Source organism: Oryx dammah, unplaced genomic scaffold, assembly GCF_014754425.2.
Source record: "Oryx dammah isolate SB20612 unplaced genomic scaffold, SCBI_Odam_1.1 HiC_scaffold_5, whole genome shotgun sequence".
Classification (NCBI taxonomy): domain Eukaryota; kingdom Metazoa; phylum Chordata; class Mammalia; order Artiodactyla; family Bovidae; genus Oryx; species Oryx dammah.
Genome location: NW_024070189.1, coordinates 82,594,341 through 82,614,234, shown reverse-complemented (window position 1 = coordinate 82,614,234; position 19,894 = coordinate 82,594,341). Strand labels below are relative to the sequence as shown.

At 45.5% G+C, this 19,894-nt stretch overlaps 1 protein-coding gene across 1 annotated transcript in view; it reads left to right on the top strand.

Annotated features, from left to right (window-relative positions):
* MARCHF3 (membrane associated ring-CH-type finger 3) overlaps window positions 1–3,444 on the top strand; it is a 153,970-nt gene extending 150,526 nt beyond the window's left edge. The window contains exon 5 of the mRNA XM_040241748.1: window positions 2,218–3,444. Within this exon, the coding sequence (XP_040097682.1) occupies window positions 2,218–2,376 (159 nt within the window). The 3' untranslated portion in view covers window positions 2,377–3,444. The remainder of the gene's footprint in view (window positions 1–2,217) is intronic.
* The last annotated feature ends 16,450 nt before the right edge of the window (window positions 3,445–19,894 follow it).

Sequence of the window (19,894 nt, the reverse complement as noted above, 5' to 3'; positions counted from 1 at the left end):
AACTGAGAGACCTCCTAAGGCATGGACTCCCAGTTCCTTGAAGCAGTGCTTCTCAGGCTTGATGGTACATGCAAATCACCTGGGGATCTTGTTAAAATGCACGCTCTGATTCCCTGTGTCTGGGTGGAGCCCACAACTGTTATATTCTAACAAGCTCCCAGGTGGTACGTCCTTCATGGCCACACTGAGAGCAAGGCTTTAGAGGAAATAGCCCAACCTCTCTTTTTCTTTTGCCCCCAACCTTCCTGTATCTAAGAAGGAGCGTTGCAAAATTATCTTCTTTTCAGATTTAACCCGCCAGAAATAACAGACCTGGAACACTAACATGTGGCAACGGCACTGTGCAGCGTGCTTTTTATCCATTATCTCTGATATCATTATTCACATTTTACAAACGAGGTATCCCACTGCCTGCCTCCTACTGCACGCAGCTACCGCTGTGCCCGCGCTTACTGAACATGCGCAGTTCATTACCATCCCGACGGAGGGACTAGATTTCAAATCCAGCTTTCCTGTGATATTTCCAGATTCCAGATTTCTTGTACTGCCCCAGCTCTTCTTTAGTACTTGTCTGTTTCCTACCCCTTCCCTGCCCTTTGCCCTGATCAGCACGTTTTCCAGCCTGCCTCTTACATTCATGAGTAGCACCAGGCAGCAGCAGGACAGAACAGATATAAGAGAATCAAGCTTTAAAAACAGAAAAAGAAAAAAACCCAAAACCTCTGATCCACTCTGGCATGTTCACAGCCTTTTGGAGAAAAGCACATCTGTGTGAGTTTAACAGCTTATATTTTCATACTGAAATCTCTCTGGCATTCTGTCTCTGGTATCTGCTTTCTACCCTAGGAAATTTGAGTGAATGGCCTTGGATTTCATGATCCTGCCATGAAGACAGGCCCTTTCTGATCAAGAGCCTGCATTCTCTTCCAGAAACACTGAGCTCAAACCATAGGGTCAGTCCACTTTGGCCAACAGGGACCCTGTACTAGGGTCAGCATGACTCAGCTACCCCAGGTGGTTAAACACTCTGTACCTTGAATAATTTGTCATCCTGAGGTCATGGGCGCCTTCTTCCCCAGCACTTACCTAGACATCTAGATATACTCAAACTAGAACCTATACTTCCACTTTTAAAGGCAGTTTATACATCTTCAGAAGAATCGATTCTTTGAATTTCCTGGGAAAATTGATAAACGCTTTTCTCCAGTCTTCTCCAAAGCAAGCCACAGAAGCAAGCAAGCTTCTTCGAGTATATTTACACCAGAAGCAAGCACTTTGGGGCACAGTTATGTCACAGCTGATGATGACCTACTGCTCGTGCTGTCGTGTGTTAGTGTAAGAGAGGCCTAAGTCTAAAAGTGGTGTTGCAGTTAGAAGGTACAGGATGTGTATTCACTCACGATTCACTCGGTGGACTTAACTGAGCAACTTCCTAAGCACCAGGCACTGTGACAGGTGCAGAGCATGCGAAGATGAATGCAACAGAAGCCCCTGCCCTCAACAAGATGCTTCTAGTGCAGGGAGAGGGAGAAACAAGGCCAGTGGTGTACAGGGCGCTGATGCCATGCTGAGGTGGGTACAGACGCTGGCGCAGGAAGAACTCATCGGGGGAGCTGGTGCCCATGCTGAAGCTTCTCCACTGGAAGCCATGGAGCTGGGGGCAATGGGGATCGCTCACAGGGGCTGCCAAGCACAGTGGTGCAGGTTGCCCGCGTCACAGTATGAAGAGTGCCCTTCTTATCATACTGTGCATGGGGTCCTTTGAGTTGTGCAGTGTCCAACCTACAGAAGGGTGTGAGTATCCTTCTCACTTAACAGAGAGAAACTCGATGACCAAAAGTCCCACAGCTGCGTGAAGACTGGCGCTGTACCTGCTCTGCCCACAGCCCCCAACCAGCTTTCTTCTCCTTTGGGGTCCAAACCACTACTCTGAAAATAAGTCCAGGCTCAGGAGCAACCTCATTTCCTATTATTACTGTGATTTGACCCAGTATGAAGAGGCACGAGGGGAGCCCTGCCCCTGTGTTCAGGGCGTGAGTGCTCTTTGGTTGAACCTCAGACTCAGCACGCATCTACCTGCTAAAGCAGCTTTGCCCCAGGCTCTTGCCCAGCTGTACTGATGTTTGGAACTTTTTAAAATGGCACATAGGTTGTTTCAATTGATAACCAGCTTCCGTTACCTGAAACCTTCTCTTGTTTTTCCTCTCCCAACCCCAGGTGTCATTTAGGTACCACTGTCGATTGTACAACGAATGGCGTCGGACCAATCAGAGGGTGATTCTCCTCATTCCAAAGTCTGTCAACATCCCTTCTAACCAGCAGTCGCTACTGGGCCTCCACTCTGTCAAGAGGAACTCAAAGGAGACGATTGTTTGATGTTTGTGTGTTTGGTTGGGTGGTTGATCTGTTGTTTGGGGTTTGGAAGTTTCTGCACTGGGGCCAGGCACTGAGCCACTCCCAAACCCTTCCTCAAGCCTGTGGGTCGAAGAACATCCAGAGCCATGTAATCACATCACCCTGACCAACGGACTCCGCCCGAAGAAAGAGAATGCTCTTTGACTTCAAATCATGGATGCTGCAATCATATGATATTTGCTAAGCTGCCAAACATGTTTATTTAGCAGATATGGAATTTTCTGAACACCTCTTTCACATGTGAGGAAGGTTGTCCTGCTAAGGATGCAATTCAATTCTTCCTTTTTTATTACTGTTTCAAATATAAATATATATATATATATTAAACTTAGATGATAATCAAAATTGAAAAGCCAATGTCAAAACTGGTTTCCTGGTTTGGATGGGTTTTGTTTTGGTTCACTGGTTTGTCTCCCAGTTTTTACTGTAGATTCTTTGGGGTAATTTGATAGCTTGAGTGGTCTTTTCCATCTCTTCCAAGTCCCTTACTCAAGGGGACAGCATAACTGCAGGACAAGTCATATTTGAAGGATGTTTTATACTAAAATCCATTTAATTATTCAGTTTTTAAAGAAAAAAAAAGGCGTGACAACTCTCCCCACAGTGAACTGTTTATTTAAACTTCATTAAGGAGAAAAACAATTTATGGTGAGAAGCACGCTCCTTTCAACTTGTTTGGTACTGACAGCTGATAGAAGCTATTTTCTAATAATAAATACCCAGTGTGTGAAAGACAAACCCCACTGATGGCTATACTATTTTTTTTTAATCATAAAACCTGTGAGGCTTCCCAAAGTAGATATGAAAAAGGAAAGATAAAAAGAAAGGAAAGCAAAAAGGTTGGTGTTCTTACTCCCATTTCACTTAGTGCGGGTCTTAATTCTGCATTCACAATGAATTGGAGGATCATTAGACATTTCTAGGAACTCTGGACCTGTTTTGCATATCAATTAGCACTCCCATTGCTCTGCTGAATTTCTAGCTTGACAGGTAGATGTAGCAAAAAAAAAAAAAGCCTGTCCAAGCAGTCTTAAGACCCCTTTGTCTGATTTCTGAAAAAGAGCCCCATGCAGTGCCTCCCCCAACCATGAGCCAATTCTGTCACAGGCTGAAATAGGCTTCCTCTAAGGACCCCCTCTTTTATCCTTCACAATGTAAAAGGTCTAGGCTTTCCCTGCATTTGGGTGTCCACTGAAGCCAGGGAGCAGACGTGAGTCTGGGGAAAGGCACTTACCCACGGTGGCACTCAGGCTCCCATCCGCTCTCTCACCCACATGCCCTGAAGAGAAGGAGGAGCCCAGCCTTGGGGGAATGCTTAAAATATGGATTTCTAGAACATGACCCACATTGTGACTATCACCTCAGCGTCTGCCTTGTGCTCCTCCAGGAAGTGCAAAAGAACAGGCAGTGAGGAGGGTGACAATTTTGTCTGCAGACTGATCAAGCCATGCAGGTGTCGCCTTTGTCTGCCAAGCCCTCCGTTCACAGGCCGCTCCCTGTGCTGTCTGGGGAGGGAAACAGCTGTACTGCTTTCCGCTGCAAAACTCAGATGTGCTTTATGGCTTGTGATAATAGATTTCCACCCCACCACGCTTCACTTCGACACTTCAATTCCAGTAATATACATCTCAGCCCTTCTGTTTACTCGGCCCTGCTCACCCCCTTGGGCCGTCATGAGCTGCACCACCATCAGCCGTTTCTTAATTGACCTTTTTAAAATGCTGGACACCACTGGCTTCACGCAGCTGTCACACATTAAATTTCCAGAGCCAAGAGTCCAACTTGGTAGCTTGCAAACTGCATCCCTGTACCATCATTGGTAAACGACGTCCACGCAGCCTGGGTCCCCGAGCTGTGAGGGGAACCAGTGACACCTCTCAACTGAGTGGCACAAACACTCCTGAGAGGAACTTGTCCTTTCTGTGTTCTCCATGAATTAAGGGAGAAGCAGCAGATTCCCAGGATCATTTCCTGTTGAGATTGACTGCAGAAAATCCCTGCTGTCTTGGTTCATGAGATATAATGAAGCCAAATAGCAAAGGCAGACAGGTTCCGGCAGCTTGCTGGGGCTTCCAGCCCGGGGAAGGTTGGCAAGGTGGTACTGTGTCTGGGCCACGCCCCTTCCCTACATGGGCATCTCCACCCCGGGAAATTAAATAGAGTTCATGTGTGAGGAGTGGGCTGTACGTGGGGTGGTGGCCAGGACACCTTACCAGCTGAGAGAAGCATCAGTGCCTCCCTACCCAGCCTCCGCCTGTGAGACACTGATCTCCCTCAGCACCAGGGCCCGTCTGGGATTCTGAAAGCTCTTGGAAGACACTTCATCCTCTCTTGGCCCTTTAACCCTGAGGTCATTCAAGGCAGGAGAGTCCAGGGAACTGCAGCCATAAGCATAAGACACCAGCCAAGAGGACAGAGGCTGTGGGAGCTTTGGTCCAGGCTCTGCATCTGTCACCAAGCCACACTGCATCTTCTAAAGCTGAGTGTACTCCTGACCGGCATGAAGGCGCTGTCTGGGTTACCAGTGGCCTGGCCAGCCTTGTATTACACTCTCTCTCTCTCTGCTTCTTTCTTTTTGAAACAGGAAAAGGCACAGGTGGGTAAAGGATTCTGCTGCCTCATTGCTTCCCTGCTCTGAACCCTTACACAGTCCTCTCTCAGCGCCCCTTGCTGTCTCCTCTCCTTGAGAATCTTAGAGAAAAATGTGTGTCACAGCAGCGATGCCAGAGGGAAAGGAACAGCAGAACAAGTCCAGGGCACTCTCGCCGTCCCCATGTGTCACCAGTCCTTCCCTCCTTCCTCGGGGGAAGGACAGGAACACAGAGCATGCACCCGAATCCTCCAGCTCCTCAGAGCACTGAGCAGGAGCTCAGATGAGCTGTAAAACCCAATTAAAGAGACATAAGTAGCTAGACTTAGAAGTTGCCTGTAATTGTCTTTCATGTACAGGTCTCCCTGGACCCCCAGCGCCGGGTGGCCACTTGCACGTGGCTGGGCTAATAACTCATCTGAGGATGCTGAAAAGCCAAAGAATATGGAAGTGAATGGGGAGTCCAGCTACCTGCATTGGGGCCCCAGCCAGCTGGAGACTCCCTCCCCTTGGATTTCTCTTGGCCCCGCCTGGGTCTGCCTAGCCCCAAAGCTCCATGCAGCTCACAGAAAGGCCTGGCGTACACGAAACCTCTGTCTTCATCCTGTCCTCCCAGGAAGAGTCCCCAGGCTGGAAGACCCTAAGGAGGAAGGGAAGGGAATAGGCACATGTTCCCTCTCTACTTTCATCCAGTGTCTTCCCAGAAGCTCCCGGCAGACCAGCCATAGGGTGGGCGGAGCTCAGGCTGGAACAGATTCACAGGTTACGATTCTGAAGCCTTAAGAATGGCTTAAGGGGCATGGGAAGTGGGCCAGCGGGTGGGGACAGGGTCCAGGATTATTTTAGGTTGAGATGTTGGGACTGGGACAGACCTGGCTGGACACCATCCCTCCCAGCCAAGCACATGCAAGATCTCGCAGGCTGCCAGCCAGAGGCTTCATGCCACGAAGGCTGCAGCCACGAGAAATCAGCTCTAGATAATGATAGCCCGGGAAATTGCAGACCCTGTCCAAAATGTGTCATTTCTATTATATCCCGCGATCTACCTTTTCTGACTTTATGAAAGTTTTTGTGTCAAGAAGCTGGCTTTGGGCCACTCTGCCTTTCCCTCACTATTGAGTTGCCCTGGGGTGAGCCTGACTCTTTGCTTCTCAGTGGGACGGAGCGGGAGAGGACCAGCTATGAGTCTGTCACCCTGGGTTTGCAGTGTACCAGTGGTGGGTTGTGGGCAAGGGCTCCCCTCTATGTAGGCCTCAGTTTCTGCATCTATAAAATGGGGATAACACCAACCTCAGACAGTCCTTATATGATTTTGAAGGTGCCCAGTAGGCAGCTCATGAATGAACATCAGCACCCTTCCTTCACCTTCCTTCTATTCGCTGTTGCTAACGTCTGGCTGATTGCCTGGGTTTTAACAACTTTGATCAATGATTTGAAGAACCATAAAGAGTTTTAAATCCTTTTCAGAAAGACGAGGGATTAAAAAAAATGATGAGGGATTAATTTTAAATAATCAACACATATTTATCCAGCACACTTTGCTTGGGAGTACAAAGAACTGTGAGAGATCCTCCTGGAGGATGAAACAACTGACTTGACTGAGATCTCTGAATCACACGTGGATTTCAATTAACTTGGCATTTCCTGATACTGGAGCCTATGGCTAATTAAGAATTCATCACAGATGAAAAATGTGCCAGTTCTGGATCTCGCGCTACAGAGGAAAACAAATATAGTCCATCAGTTGTCTGTGTTCCCAGAAATGAGGGACTCGTGAGTCACTGAGCTCACATAGCTAGTGCCTTCTTAGAGGTTCTGAATTCCATGCACAAAGACAGCAAAAGGAGATGGCTCAGGAAGTTTTACTTCCTTTTGAAAAATTCTTTTTTTCTTTTTTGGATACACTTTGCACCTACTGGGCCATAGTTACCCATCAAGGAAATGAATAGATGGACCTATAAGAGGTTTTATTTTATCTCATTTGTGGGCACCAGGTACAAAGAATTGAGTTATTCATATATTTTAGACCATGACACGGTTTCTGTCACCATGAGCCAATATAGGTCTCTATTCTATTTTATTCCACAAATGTGTACAGTGTCAAGCACTTCCCACAAGCCATGCACTGTTCAGCACCTTGAAAATTACCTCCTTTAATCCTTACAACAACTTCATCCATTGTTACCTAACAACCCTCTAATTTAGTGATCTCAACCTCATGAGTTTTGTACTATGGGTCATCTTATTTACATTTTAGAAGTCCTTTCTCTTTCTAAAATCACAAAGATAGTCTCCCACACTTTCTTCCTTTATCTTTATGGTTTTATGGATCACCTTCAGGTGTTCCATTGATCTAGAGTTCCTCTGTGTTTGACGTAAGGATCCAACTTTATCTCCCTAAGGTGGGTCATTTGCCATCTCCATCTTCTAAACAGTCTCCCTTTCTTCATCCACCTGTGGTGTCACCTGGATGGTGTGTCCTCTTCCATATAAACATTATCTGGTTTTGCATACTCAGTTTACGACTTTAACCCTTTCGTCTTGTTCCCTTGTTACGTCACTGTTTTTCTTACTAACGGCTTCATAATGTGCTTTATTATCTAGTGGAAATAGCAGTTCCTCCCCAGTCCCCCACCAACTTCACTCTGTTTTTCAAAACTGACTTAGTTACTTGGGAACAGGCTTTTTATTCTTGTGTATATGTTTTAGAATAATTTTGTTAAGTCATTTTAAAAGTCTTGATGGACTTGTGATCAGAATTGTAGTGAATTTACACCACAATTTCATGAAAATTACAATCTTTACAAATCTTTACAGTTTTTAGCCAATCTCATATGATAATCGTAACATAACACCATTTATTCAGCTATTCTTTCCATCCTGAAAATAGAGTTCTAAATGTCAGTAAATTCTTGTGCATCCTTTGTTAAATTTCTAAATAGTTTACAGTTGTGTTGCTATGGTACGATAAGTGATGTCTGATTTTCTATTCTAATTTCTCACTGGTTAGTGCTGGTGTAAAGGAACGCTTGTTATCCTCTCACTTGCACCGTTGCTGACTTCTGCATTTGTTCTCAGTTTGTGGATCCCCTTCCAAGCCATCTCTCTCCTGTCCTAGTGGGTGGCCAGGCCCTTCCTGGAGCCCTGGCTTGCTGCAGGGGACAGGGCACAGGAAGAAAGCCCACAACCTTGGCCCTGGTACCCCAGCCCCACCCAGCCACTTTACCTCTGCTTCATATACTGGGGATCTGGGCTAGATCTCACCTCACTGCTGAAGTCTTGGGTCCCTTTTTTATTCTAAAATCCTGAGTAACCTCAGCTGGTTTCCTGGCTCTTGGGGGCCCTGGGTTTACAAAAAGTGATGAAGTGCTTGGCAGGAAAAGATCTGTGCCATGCGGGCCACTCCTGTATGAAAAGCGAATGACCGCCTACTCTCCCTCCCCACTCCATCCCCTCCTGGTTCACAGCAAGAAGGTAGCTGTGACTTTTAACCCAGCTGCAAATAATTAATACTTAGGAGACATGAATGTATTTCATTCGCAGATAAAGCTTAAAGCCTGTTGATGTTAAGATTTTTTTAAAGTCAATCTGAAGATTTGTAGGAGAAAATGCCTAAGAGTGACCAGGAGGCTGACTGTGCAGAACACCCATCACAGACCTATTAATACATGGAGGCCCTTCGAGGCCAGGAGGCAGTGAGCAAGCCTGTGATGGTGGGAGGCCCCACAGCGGGCGAGAGGCATCGTACAGCAACTAGAACTGTTTTCCTGCCCCTTGAACAGAAAGCTCAGAGTGGCTTTGGAGAAATTTGCAAATAACTTTTCTAACATATAAATATACTCCTACATAGCTTGAAAATGTCACTGGCTTTTCTCTATCATGTACCTTTCTTCTCACTGTCCCTGCTGAGTAAATGCAGGGCCAACTACATCTGATGCCTCCAGCCTAGCAGCTGAGGGTACCAGGCAGTTTGGTGACATCCACAGGACACTGGGTCAGAGCTTACCCTCTGCAAGACCTCTCAGCAGCAAGGGGCTACCAGCACCCTGGCCCCAGACCACAGAAAAAGACGAAGAGAGAGGCTATGGGCAGTGATCTAAGACTCTGTCGCCTGGGTACCACTGGATCTCTTCTGCAGTCTGTGAGGGCACAGGACCCAGGCTTCACGGACATCTCACCACAAAGTTAGCAATCCTGAGTTAGGTCTGTGTGGGCAACAACCTGTCCAAGGGCATGTACGCACCACCCTGGAAGGGCTGGAGCAGCCTGGCTGGTCTTACAGAACAATAGCTGCTCTGCCCTCAGCAGCGTTTAAAGCACAGAGGACTGGAGAATCCTCAGCCTGACCATCTCCTCTCAGAAGCCTGTGCTCATGGAAGGGCTAGAAAAGATTGAATGCTTGTGGGTATGTCTAATTCATCCCAGGAGGAGGGCTGGGAATCATACTCAGGCAGGGTCTACAAAATCATACTGCATTTGAGGGAGCTCAGGTGGGGTTTGTTTGGTTTAATGAACCTTGGGGAAAATGCAGTGGCTGTCAGTCACGCCCCTGCACACCACTTGGGTCTCCTCTGTGTATAGAGATCTCTTACAAGCTCATTTGTGCAAAGCCTTCAAAAACTGGGCATAACTGGTTGTGGTTTCTACATACTGTTTTCCTACTAAGACGAATCAGGTCTTCTCAGAGAAATGTCTGAGTCTAGGTCAGAGACAGGGAAAGTGTAAGATGAATATGGAGCACCCTGTCATACCAGAAAGCAAGGGGGACTCCTGTGGTCATGTCCAGAGGACAGAGGATAAAACCCAAACAGACTCCCACCAACCTAAGGTGAAACAGTATGAGCAGCACAGAGAATAAGATTGCACTGAATTGTTACACATCATCTATGTTAAAAGTCACAAGTTTATAATGATGCTAAAAAAAAAAAAAAAACACCACCTCACTGGCCACCTTTGGAGAGTGCTAAAGAACTGAACCATTATTCCGATAATGGCTTTTTTAAAAAATGTCTTGTGTGCTCTGTACCTTGGGGTATAATTGATGAAGGAAAGTTCTTTAGAGAAGACTTGCACCTTAAAAATGTAGAAATAATGACAGAATCTAAATGAAATCATCGATGTGCCTAATGATCATTAGCAGGTGCCAAAACCATTAGCTGATGGGGCACTTTATGAGAGAAGTCAGACCCTTATCACCCAGACTCACAGATGGATCTTTACATCATGAGAAGGAGAAAATCTGACGCTGGGTACCTCCTGATGTGATGAGGTAGGAACTGGGAAATACTCCTGCGTGTGATCAAGCACTGCTGGCTATTAGTTTACAGCGGTGAGGGGGATCAATAGTTCATTAAACCACACTGACATTTAACAGCAAAGAGCACCATCACTATTGACACTTTCAGGTGGATAATTCATTTAGACTTGAAAAACTGATATCAACAAATACAAGATGTGGACCTTGTTTGGATCCTGATTCAGACAACCCCTACATTTTTTAAATTATGAGACTATCAGGGAACTTTGAACAGTGGATATTTGATCATATTAAGGAATTGTTTTAAATATGGTTACAGAATGATTGGAGAAGGAAATGGCAACCCACTCCAGTACTCTTGCCTGGAGAATTCCATGGACTGAGGAGCCTGGTGGGCTACAGTCCATGGAGTTGCAAAGAGTCAGACACGACTGAGGGACTTCACTACTACTACTACAGAATGATGGTTATGTTTATAAATATAAGCATAAACCCTTGTCTCTGTGTTGGCCAAAAAGTTCATTTGAATTTTTCCACACTACATTCTGAAGGATTTATGGAGAAGTTGTGCAATATCTGAGATTCCACTGGATAGCAGAGCAGAGTACACGCCTATAAAAGACACAAGACTGACCAGAAGCAGATCATTATTGAAACTGAGTACATGGGGTTCATTACACTATTCTCTCCACTTCTATACAGGTTTAAACTTTTCCATTGTAAAAAAAATTATTTAAAAAAAGAAACAAAAAGTAGGGCACAGCTGCCTAACACAGACTCTCTAACAGGCCTCCCCACTCTGCCGGGAACAGGGAGCTGAGGGAGAGAGGGCTGAAGCCAGTGCCGTAGGAGGGAGAGGCTTCGCAAGAACACAGAAACCAAGGCGGGGCCTGAATCAGAGGCTGTAGGGTCAAGCCTGGTCATTTTTCTTAGCGCTGTTACACAAGGCAAGACCAACTGCTTCGTGGTTTGATCTATCCCCACTGGGGACAAGGAGGATGTGCCTGGTGGGTCCCAGGGTATAACAGAGACTTGCCACCCAAAGGGCAAAATGAGGAGAAAGCTTTGTCAATCAAACCCTCTTTGGGTCCAAGATGAGTTAACAACACCTAGACCAAGAATCAAAAATGGGGTTCTTCTCCTAGAGAAGAACTCACTTAACAATTTAAAAGTAATTGTGAACCAGAAAGTACACACTCCATAGACCACACATGCATGCAAGGTGCACATTAAAAACCCCATCATACAGAGAAAGACAAATATCCTATGATATCACTTCTTTGTGGCATCTAACAACAATAACAACAAAATTGTTCCAATGAACTTATTTACAAAACAGAAATAGTCACAGATGTGGAAAACAAACTTACAGTTACCAAGGGGGAAGGCAGGGGATAAATTGGGAGATTGGGATTGACATATACACATGACTATATACAAAATAGGTAACTAATAAGGGCCTACTTTTTAGCACAAAGAATTCTACTCAACAATTTGTAATGACCTATATGGGGAAAGAACCTAAAAAAGAGTGGATATTTGTGTTAACTGAATCACTTTGCTGTATACCTGAAACTAACATAACATTGCAAATCAGCTATACTCCAAATAAATAAACAAACACCCTGGAGAATTCCTTCATGGTAGAGCAGTTAAAACTCCACGTTGCTATCACAGAGGGCATGGGTTCAATCCTTGGTCAGGGAAGTGAGATCCCACACACCTTGAGGCACAACGAAAAATAAATTAATAAAAATAAAAACAGAATTCCTTAAAAAAAAAAAAAACACTCTATTACAAACACAGCATTAAGAGAATCTTGGGACAGGCCAACTCTTTTTGCTGTCAGTATCAGAGTGTCTCAGGGTGACATCGTCTGAAACCCCTCCTCCTTCTTCCCCACCCACACTCCTGAATTCAGCACCACTCAGGAAAGAAGTACCTGGAACAGGGTGATCACAGGAGGAAAAAGAATGAGCCAGCAGGTGTAAGAAGCAAAAGTGGACCCTGCAAAGAAGACATGGGAAAGAAGTGGCCGTAAGCCCTGCCCAGGTCAGGGGGTGAGAGGAGGGGAGGACACTTCCCTACCCACAACCTCCCGGCAGCTCTTACATAATAGCCTTCAGATGGGGACAGTTGCTGTATAAGTCAATTAATGGGGAGTAGACAAGCTCACGGAGAAGCAATGGCACCCCACTCCAGTACTCTTGCCTGGAAAATCCCATGAACGGAGGAGCCTGGTAGGCTGCAGGCCATGGGGTTGTGAAGAGTTGGACACGACTGAGCGACTTCACTTTCCCTTTTCACTTTCATGCATTGGAGAAGGAAATGGCAACCCACTCCAGTGTTCTTGCCTGGAGAATCCCAGGGACGGGGGAGCCTGGTGGGCTGCCGTCTATGGGGCTGCACAGAGTCGGACATTACTGAAGCGATTTAGCAGCAGCAGCAGCAGCAGCAGACAAGCTCAAGTTTCTTGCTCCTCCCCTCTCTCCCTGGAATTGAACAAGCCTCCTCAAACAACAACCTTCCAGAATCCTGTCAGTTTCCTCACTTTCCCCTGAGACAGAATGCATGAGCCGCTCACTTGTTCCCCACTTATAACAATCCAGAGTCATTCACAGGTCAGCTCACACATCCTGAGTCTGTTGATAATAAAACACTGAAAAAAAAAAAGTTGCTACAGAATAGCACGGCACCCTGTGATACACCATCACAGGGATAAGCTCATTACTGTAACTTAGCATTCATGAGCCAAGGATGACAAAAGCACCCCAACTGCCTTCCTCTATTTCATAATTCAGTGTTTCCCAACCTTCATCATGCAGTTTGGGAAAGAGTTGCCAAATACCCATAGTTACTCCTTCCAGCAAACGAGGCAGGGAGGCAGGGCTCAGTCCCTCTGGTTTGTCCCCTGCAGCTTTAGCATCCCAGGGAGGCTCTGCCTGGCGACGCAGCCGTCCCCTCTCCCAGCTGAAGGCTGGCATTATTTATTTAAATGAAAATTTGAAATCAACCTAAAGCCACCAGATTGAAGACGAGAAGAATCCTGCCATCTCAGTTCCCTGGATCAAACACAGACAAGTCAGTGCACCAGCATTCACGTGCAGACAGCTCAGCTTCAGCTGTGTGCAGGCCCCAGGCTCGGAGAGCACTAGAAGGGTGGCCAACTGGCAGCAGCCGAAAGGCTTCCTCAGAGATAGGGTCTCTGTGGAGAACTGGGGAGTGATTCCCAAACACGCTCCAGAAATCCTCTCCATTTCTCATTTGAACCCTGAGCACAGAGGCACCTTGACATTTTTGATAATCTCTGACAGGCTGGCCACGTTGGCACGTTTACCCCTGTTGTTTAAAACCAGAGTTCACAAGTGCCTCCTTCCTGACTCCTCTTATGGGAGACCAGCTGCCCCTGGTCTCTTACAGGAGACCTACTGTGTGGGGTGCCTTCCTTTTAGAAGCATGTTTACTAGAGCTGTGGTTTTCCATCTTTGTGTGATTATCTGATTGAGGCCCACACTGAGCTGTAAAGCTCCTTCAGGGTCAGGACAAGATTACCTTTTACTCAGCATTGTACTGAGTATTTGTCAGTGCTAGAACACAGGACGGCACTTGGGAAATGCTGAATAAATCTTTGATGAAATTGATATTTACTCACAAAGTGAATAAAATGTGGCACTAACAGTAATTTCAATGGTTTTCCTTGTTTAGCCATTCATTCAACAAGTGTTAGCTCTAACCAACAGCATCTGCACTGGTAGACTCATGTGTACTAAGAACAACGAACAACCTACCTTTCAAAACCAGAGTCTCACCTTACTTCCCAAATTTCCTCATCAAAAATTTTGAAGTAGTCATTAGCTTTAAATTCCTATGTGTTTATTTAGATCTACCATATTTGTATGATCATTCTACGTGTTCTAAAATAATTCTACCATCAGAAGTCTAGTAGAATTTTTTTTTTGTAAGTCTCAATTGACAGATGAGGAAACTGAGCAACAGAAATGTCAGGATCATACCATTCAGGGACAGCAACAATGTCACTAACACTGCTCCTATCCAGGGTTTCCCATTCACAGAGCTAAGTTCAAAGACGGAAACAATGCTGTTTTTCCTTCTATATATAGCCTGTCTTGTGGAGGCATATCCATGTGGGAAAGTACAAATTTGGGACATAACCCATGACTACACTTGGAATGTTTTGAAGAATAGTTAGTTCTCTATGATTAAAAAAAAAAAAAAAAACACCTCCTTTGTAATCAGAGCTGAATCATAGTTCCAGTAATTCCTGTCATTCCCAGGCCCTTACTGCCTGCAAAGATGTGGGGAATACGTGACCACTCTCTAGGCCACTTTGAACCACTCCCAGATTGGACACTCACATTTTGCTTCACTGAGACCCAGCCTTCACTGAGGCCTCTTTCAAGCCCTCCAACAACTCTGCTTAGCTTACCTGATGCTGACCCCACAGGAGACTTTAAACCAGAACAATTAATCAGCTTCCTGATATCAGGGAAGATGCATCCTAAAACAGCTCCGGAAAGGGCAGTCCACCCAGGCTGTGGCTTGCCATCTCATCTTACAGGGTAGAATGCAGTGCAGAGTGAGGCAGACGGAATGAGCACAAGCTCGAGCTCTGGAAAGAAAGCAGAATCCCTCGCTGGCTCCTAAGACGCATCAGCTAATCTACATGAAAGCATTTCCTAACCTGCAGCATGCAAATAATATCCATTATATCTTCCATTAATGTGAAGAACATCAGAAACACCAGAGACTTAAAATAGGGCTTAGGGGGTCACCTGACAGTTGGGATTATTCCCATTCATTGCTGCCAGTGACCAGCACCGTTGTCACTGGTATACTAGCTACGTACATTATTTTCCAACAGCTGCCTGGGACAAAGGAATAGGCAGAGCTATCAAAGATGGTGGCCTGGGGATTGCTCTGGCAGTCCAGTGTTTAGGCCGCCACGCTTCCACTGCAGGAGTCCAGGTTCAATCCCTGGTCAGGGAATTAGGATCCCACAAACCGCAGGGTCAAAGGAAAAAAAAAAAAAAATGTGACCTGGGCAATCAGACTAAGTTCCCAAGAAAACCACTGAATCTCTCATCTTGATATTCCAGGTGTTTGCTAGGCAATGCCCAGCAAAGCTAAATCGCCAAAGCTAATTCAGTTATTGAAGGAATGAATGAATAAATAAATGACTTAACCTCTGGGCAAGTTGGGGCTTCCCAGGTGGGAATAGACCACCAGTGAATAGACCATCAGTGGTCAAGAACCCGCCTGTCAGTGCAGGGGTCCATTCCTGGGTCAGGAAGATCCCCTGGAGGAAGGCATGGCGAGCCACTCCAGTATTCTTGCCTGAGAAATCCCATGAACAGAGGAGCCTGGAGGGTTATGGCCCATGGGATCACAAAGAGTTGGACCAACTGAGCATGGACACATGCTGGGCAAGTTGCCCATCTTCAAACAAGGGTAACATCACTTGCCCAGAGTGACACTGTGAGCTTTAAGTGAGTCAACATTTGCTGTGACGCCCCTGAGCAGGCTGCCTGGCTGTGTGAGCATTCAACAAAAAGAGAAAAGGATGAAGGGAATGAGTACCTGGGTCTCAGGGTTTGGAAAACAAGACAATGATCTAAGATTGCCACTAAGCTCACTCTTGGCCACTAAGCTAGGAAGCCTATTTCTGCCACAGTGAGACCTGCTGTCTTGAGACGTGTCCCGCCGGTGTGGTCACACAATGGACGCTTAGCTTACACTCATGGCTAATTTGTCATGGCTATGGAAATACCCAAACTTATTTAATAGACCAAATCAGACTGTCTGAAAATAGTTCCCCAGATGGAGTCACAAAGCACGGAAGAAAAACAAAGACTAGGGAAGGTATCAGACACTGTTACAGTTGTATGGGGAACTGCCCCAGGCCGGATGTGTGGAGAAAATCAGAAGGCTGGCAGATGCTAGGGGCAAAGAGGATTAGGGCACATGAGTCACGGGTCAAGCGGGTCATGAAAAAAGGCTTAAAAGGCAGGTGAGGACTCTATCTTAAACCAAAGAAGTCAACAGCACTATTTAAGAAAATGGCATACAAAATGCAGAGAATTATTAAAGTACATGGGCTGGGGTACTCACGTAATTAATCCACCTGAATATGTGTTTTATTACTGTAAGTAATCAAGCTACTGAACAGGCTGTCTCCTTAAGCTGCGAGGTGCATTGTCTCTTGAGAAACATCAGCAGAAGACAGGATTTACTGCGCTGTTAAAGAGAAGGAAAAATTCATATGGTGGAAGTGAGGTTAGGAGGTGGGGAGTGAGGTGACTCCCCACTGTCGATGCATGTCTCCAGGGTAAACTGGCTCGCGGGGGACCTCAGTGATTGCCCTCTGCCCGCGCTCTGACCCTTCAAACCGCAAAGCAGCATTGGCTCCCAGTCCTGCTCCATCAGTTTACTATTTTTCCCATTCAACACGTTAGTCAAGCTCCCTCTTGACACTGGAGGGAGCTCCCTCCCTCCAACTTCAAATATGACCTCTGTGAGCTTTACATGTATTTTGCCTATTTTACTCATTCCCATCAACTTGATTCTGAATGCCGTTTTAGTAAGGAAGACAAAAACATTGAAGGCTAAATGCTACCTCTTTCGGTGCCTTTTTTTGGTAGGGAGGAATGGAGTCAGTCTCAAGTTCAGAATTCTGGGTTTTGCCAGGTAAGTATCATGGAAATTCCAGAACTCTGCTTCAGAGGTTCAAAAGTTTGATCTTCATCCTTCTCCTCTGGTGGTACCCCATAAAATCATATCCATGCTGCTCCTTCATGCAGTGGAACTAAGAAGATCTGTGCTTTGTTGAGAAGCCAGTGATCCAGAAGCAAGGATTCAAGAATCTTTTCAATTTCTGACTTTGGTTTAAACATGTGGCCAGGAAAAGAAGAGGCATTCAAATCGGCAATTTATGATTCGGTAAAAGGGATAATGGGTAAGAAACTAGAACTCAAAAGAACATGATTTAGCGTAACTGTATCTCTTCAAAATATACACACATACAAATAAAGTGCATTTATTTGTATGTATGTATGATGGTGGAATGAAATGATAAAGATGACCCCTTCTTTCCACTATAAAACTGATAACATAGAACTAATTTTTGTTTTAATACAGGGACAAGTCTAAAAAAACAAGAAATGTCCAAGTATAAGGGAACAAAGAACTCGATCGGAAGAAGCCTCAGGGACTAGAGACTCAGACGTGAAACATGTCTTTAAGTCCATTTATGGAAGAGGGCCTGCTGCACAAAGCACATAACTGTGCCGTGCAGCCCTCAACACAGGCGACCAGAACACCACCTGCCAGCCCAGAGCAAGAGCCACCTCCTGCTGAGGCTGGGTGACTGCATGTGGAAGTCACCTGTGAGAAACAGAGAACACCCCACAGCAGCGTCCTGGAGGTGGATCTTCACTACCACAAGGGGAGAAAGCAGCAATGAAGGTCCAAACCACTATAGCGTCTCATCACCAAGGAGACACACGGGAAACTTCCAAACTATTCTGTAGCAAAACGCTGGGACAGGGACCCACTCACAAAATGAACAGCCCTTGCTGAAGATAAGTTCGTAATCCTAAAAACCCCAAGAGGAAATAAATCACCATTCATTTTTCGGTAGCTGAGGAAAAAAAAAATGAGCCCTGCCAAGAACTCAAGAATATAGAGACTATAAAATAAGTATGATTAAAATGACCTTTTCAAAGGAAGAAAACTATAGTTTAAAAAACTGAATAAGGAACAGGCAAATATGAAAAAATATCATCAAACACAATTTCAGAAATGAAAAGTATAGTTGAGGAAACTAGAAGCTACAAGTGGGATAAACAGATTAGACAAGGCTGTGAACATAATTAGTGAGGCATATACCAAGTTACTGAGACTACCGCACAAAAAAATCCTAAAACCTGGAAAAGGATAGGTTCAGTGTAAGCCTGAAAGAAATCCCCAAAGGAAGAACAGCAAAAGGGGATGAGCTGATACTCAACGAAATATGAGCATCCAGAATTTTCTTGGTCAAAAACCCTGAGGAGAGGAAAATAAAATCTGTATCTAAACATAATAGTGAAACCAGACCACTGAAGACAAGATGAAAGGGGGAAACTCCACACTCATTATGAAACAGTTCAGTCATGCAGCCCTAACCTCCACTGATGGAGAAGGCGATGGCACCCCACTCCAGTACTCTTGCCTGGAAAATCCCATGGGTGGAGGAGCGTGGTAGGCCGCAGTCCATGGGGTTGCGAAGAGTCGGACACGACTGAGGGACTTCACTTTCATTTTTCACTTTCATGCATTAGAGAAGGAAATGGCAACCCACTCCAGTCTTGCCTGGAGAATCCCAGGGACGGGAGAGCCTGGTGGGCTGCCGTCCATGGGGTTGCGAAGAGTCGGACACTGAGCAACTTCACTTTCACATTTCACTTTTATGCATTGGAGAAGGAAATGGCAACCCACTCCAGTGTTCTTGCCTAGAGAATCCCAGGGACGGCGGAGCCTGGTGGGCTGCCATCTATGGGGTCGCACAGAGTCGGACACGACTGAAGTGACTTAGTAGCAGCAGCAGCAGCAGCCTCCACTGATGCCAAGACGCATCTACTACACACAGGCAGCCTCTGAGTCTCTGTCCCCATGATGCTCCCTGGGAACAGCCGTAGGTGCACCTCACGTTCAGAAAACTCTGCTTCAGGGGTTCGAAAGTTTGATCTTCATCATTCTCCTCTGGTGGTACCCCATAAAATCATATCCATGCTGCTCCTTCATGCAGTGGAACTAAGTCTGTCAGCTTAAACAGACTCCAAAGTCTCCTGCCACATATTCAGTGGCACCCAACTATGTATTGAGTCCTGGATTTTCAGTCTATATTTCATGAGTATATATAATACTCCTCTGTATTAAAACTGCCCTTCTTAATGCCTATTAAAGTGATTTCTATAACCTAATTCATCCAGCAGTAGAGTACCTAGATTGGATCCTGATGACGAGAACCCCATCTTGTGGCAACACTTTTCACAACCAAGTTGGGCCACACACAGCACTGCCGTTCTCATTCTGAAGACAAATCTGTGCGGAAAAGTTACCATTTTATCTGCTTCACCAGACAGGATTTCTAACCCAGCATTTATCTTGTGTCTGCGACAGCACCAGAGTACACAGTAAATCTGCAGAGCACAGAAATTCTGAGACTTCGTGAGTTATTTTCAAGTGTAAGCTGCTAATCTTTGCACAGCTTACTGCAGGAATATTTTAAGAGAAAGGCAAACACTGACTCTGGATTAGCTTCTGAATCGTTATCATTAGCTCAGTCTAGGGAAAATTTGGATATTCTTTCTACAAGACGAACTCACTGAGCTAAAGCAATCACAAGATAAAAATCCCCCAAATGTATAACAAATGACACCCTAGTTATCACTATATAGAACTACCTCACACAGCACACACCTCCCTGCATTTTCTATCATTCATACCGTACGTATTTTAATCAGTGTTGTTCAGTCACTCAGGAGTGCCCAACTCTTTTCGACCTCGTTGTAGTAGTCCAGGCCTCCCTGTCCTTCACCATCTCCCAGAGCTTGCTCAACTCATGTCCATTGAGT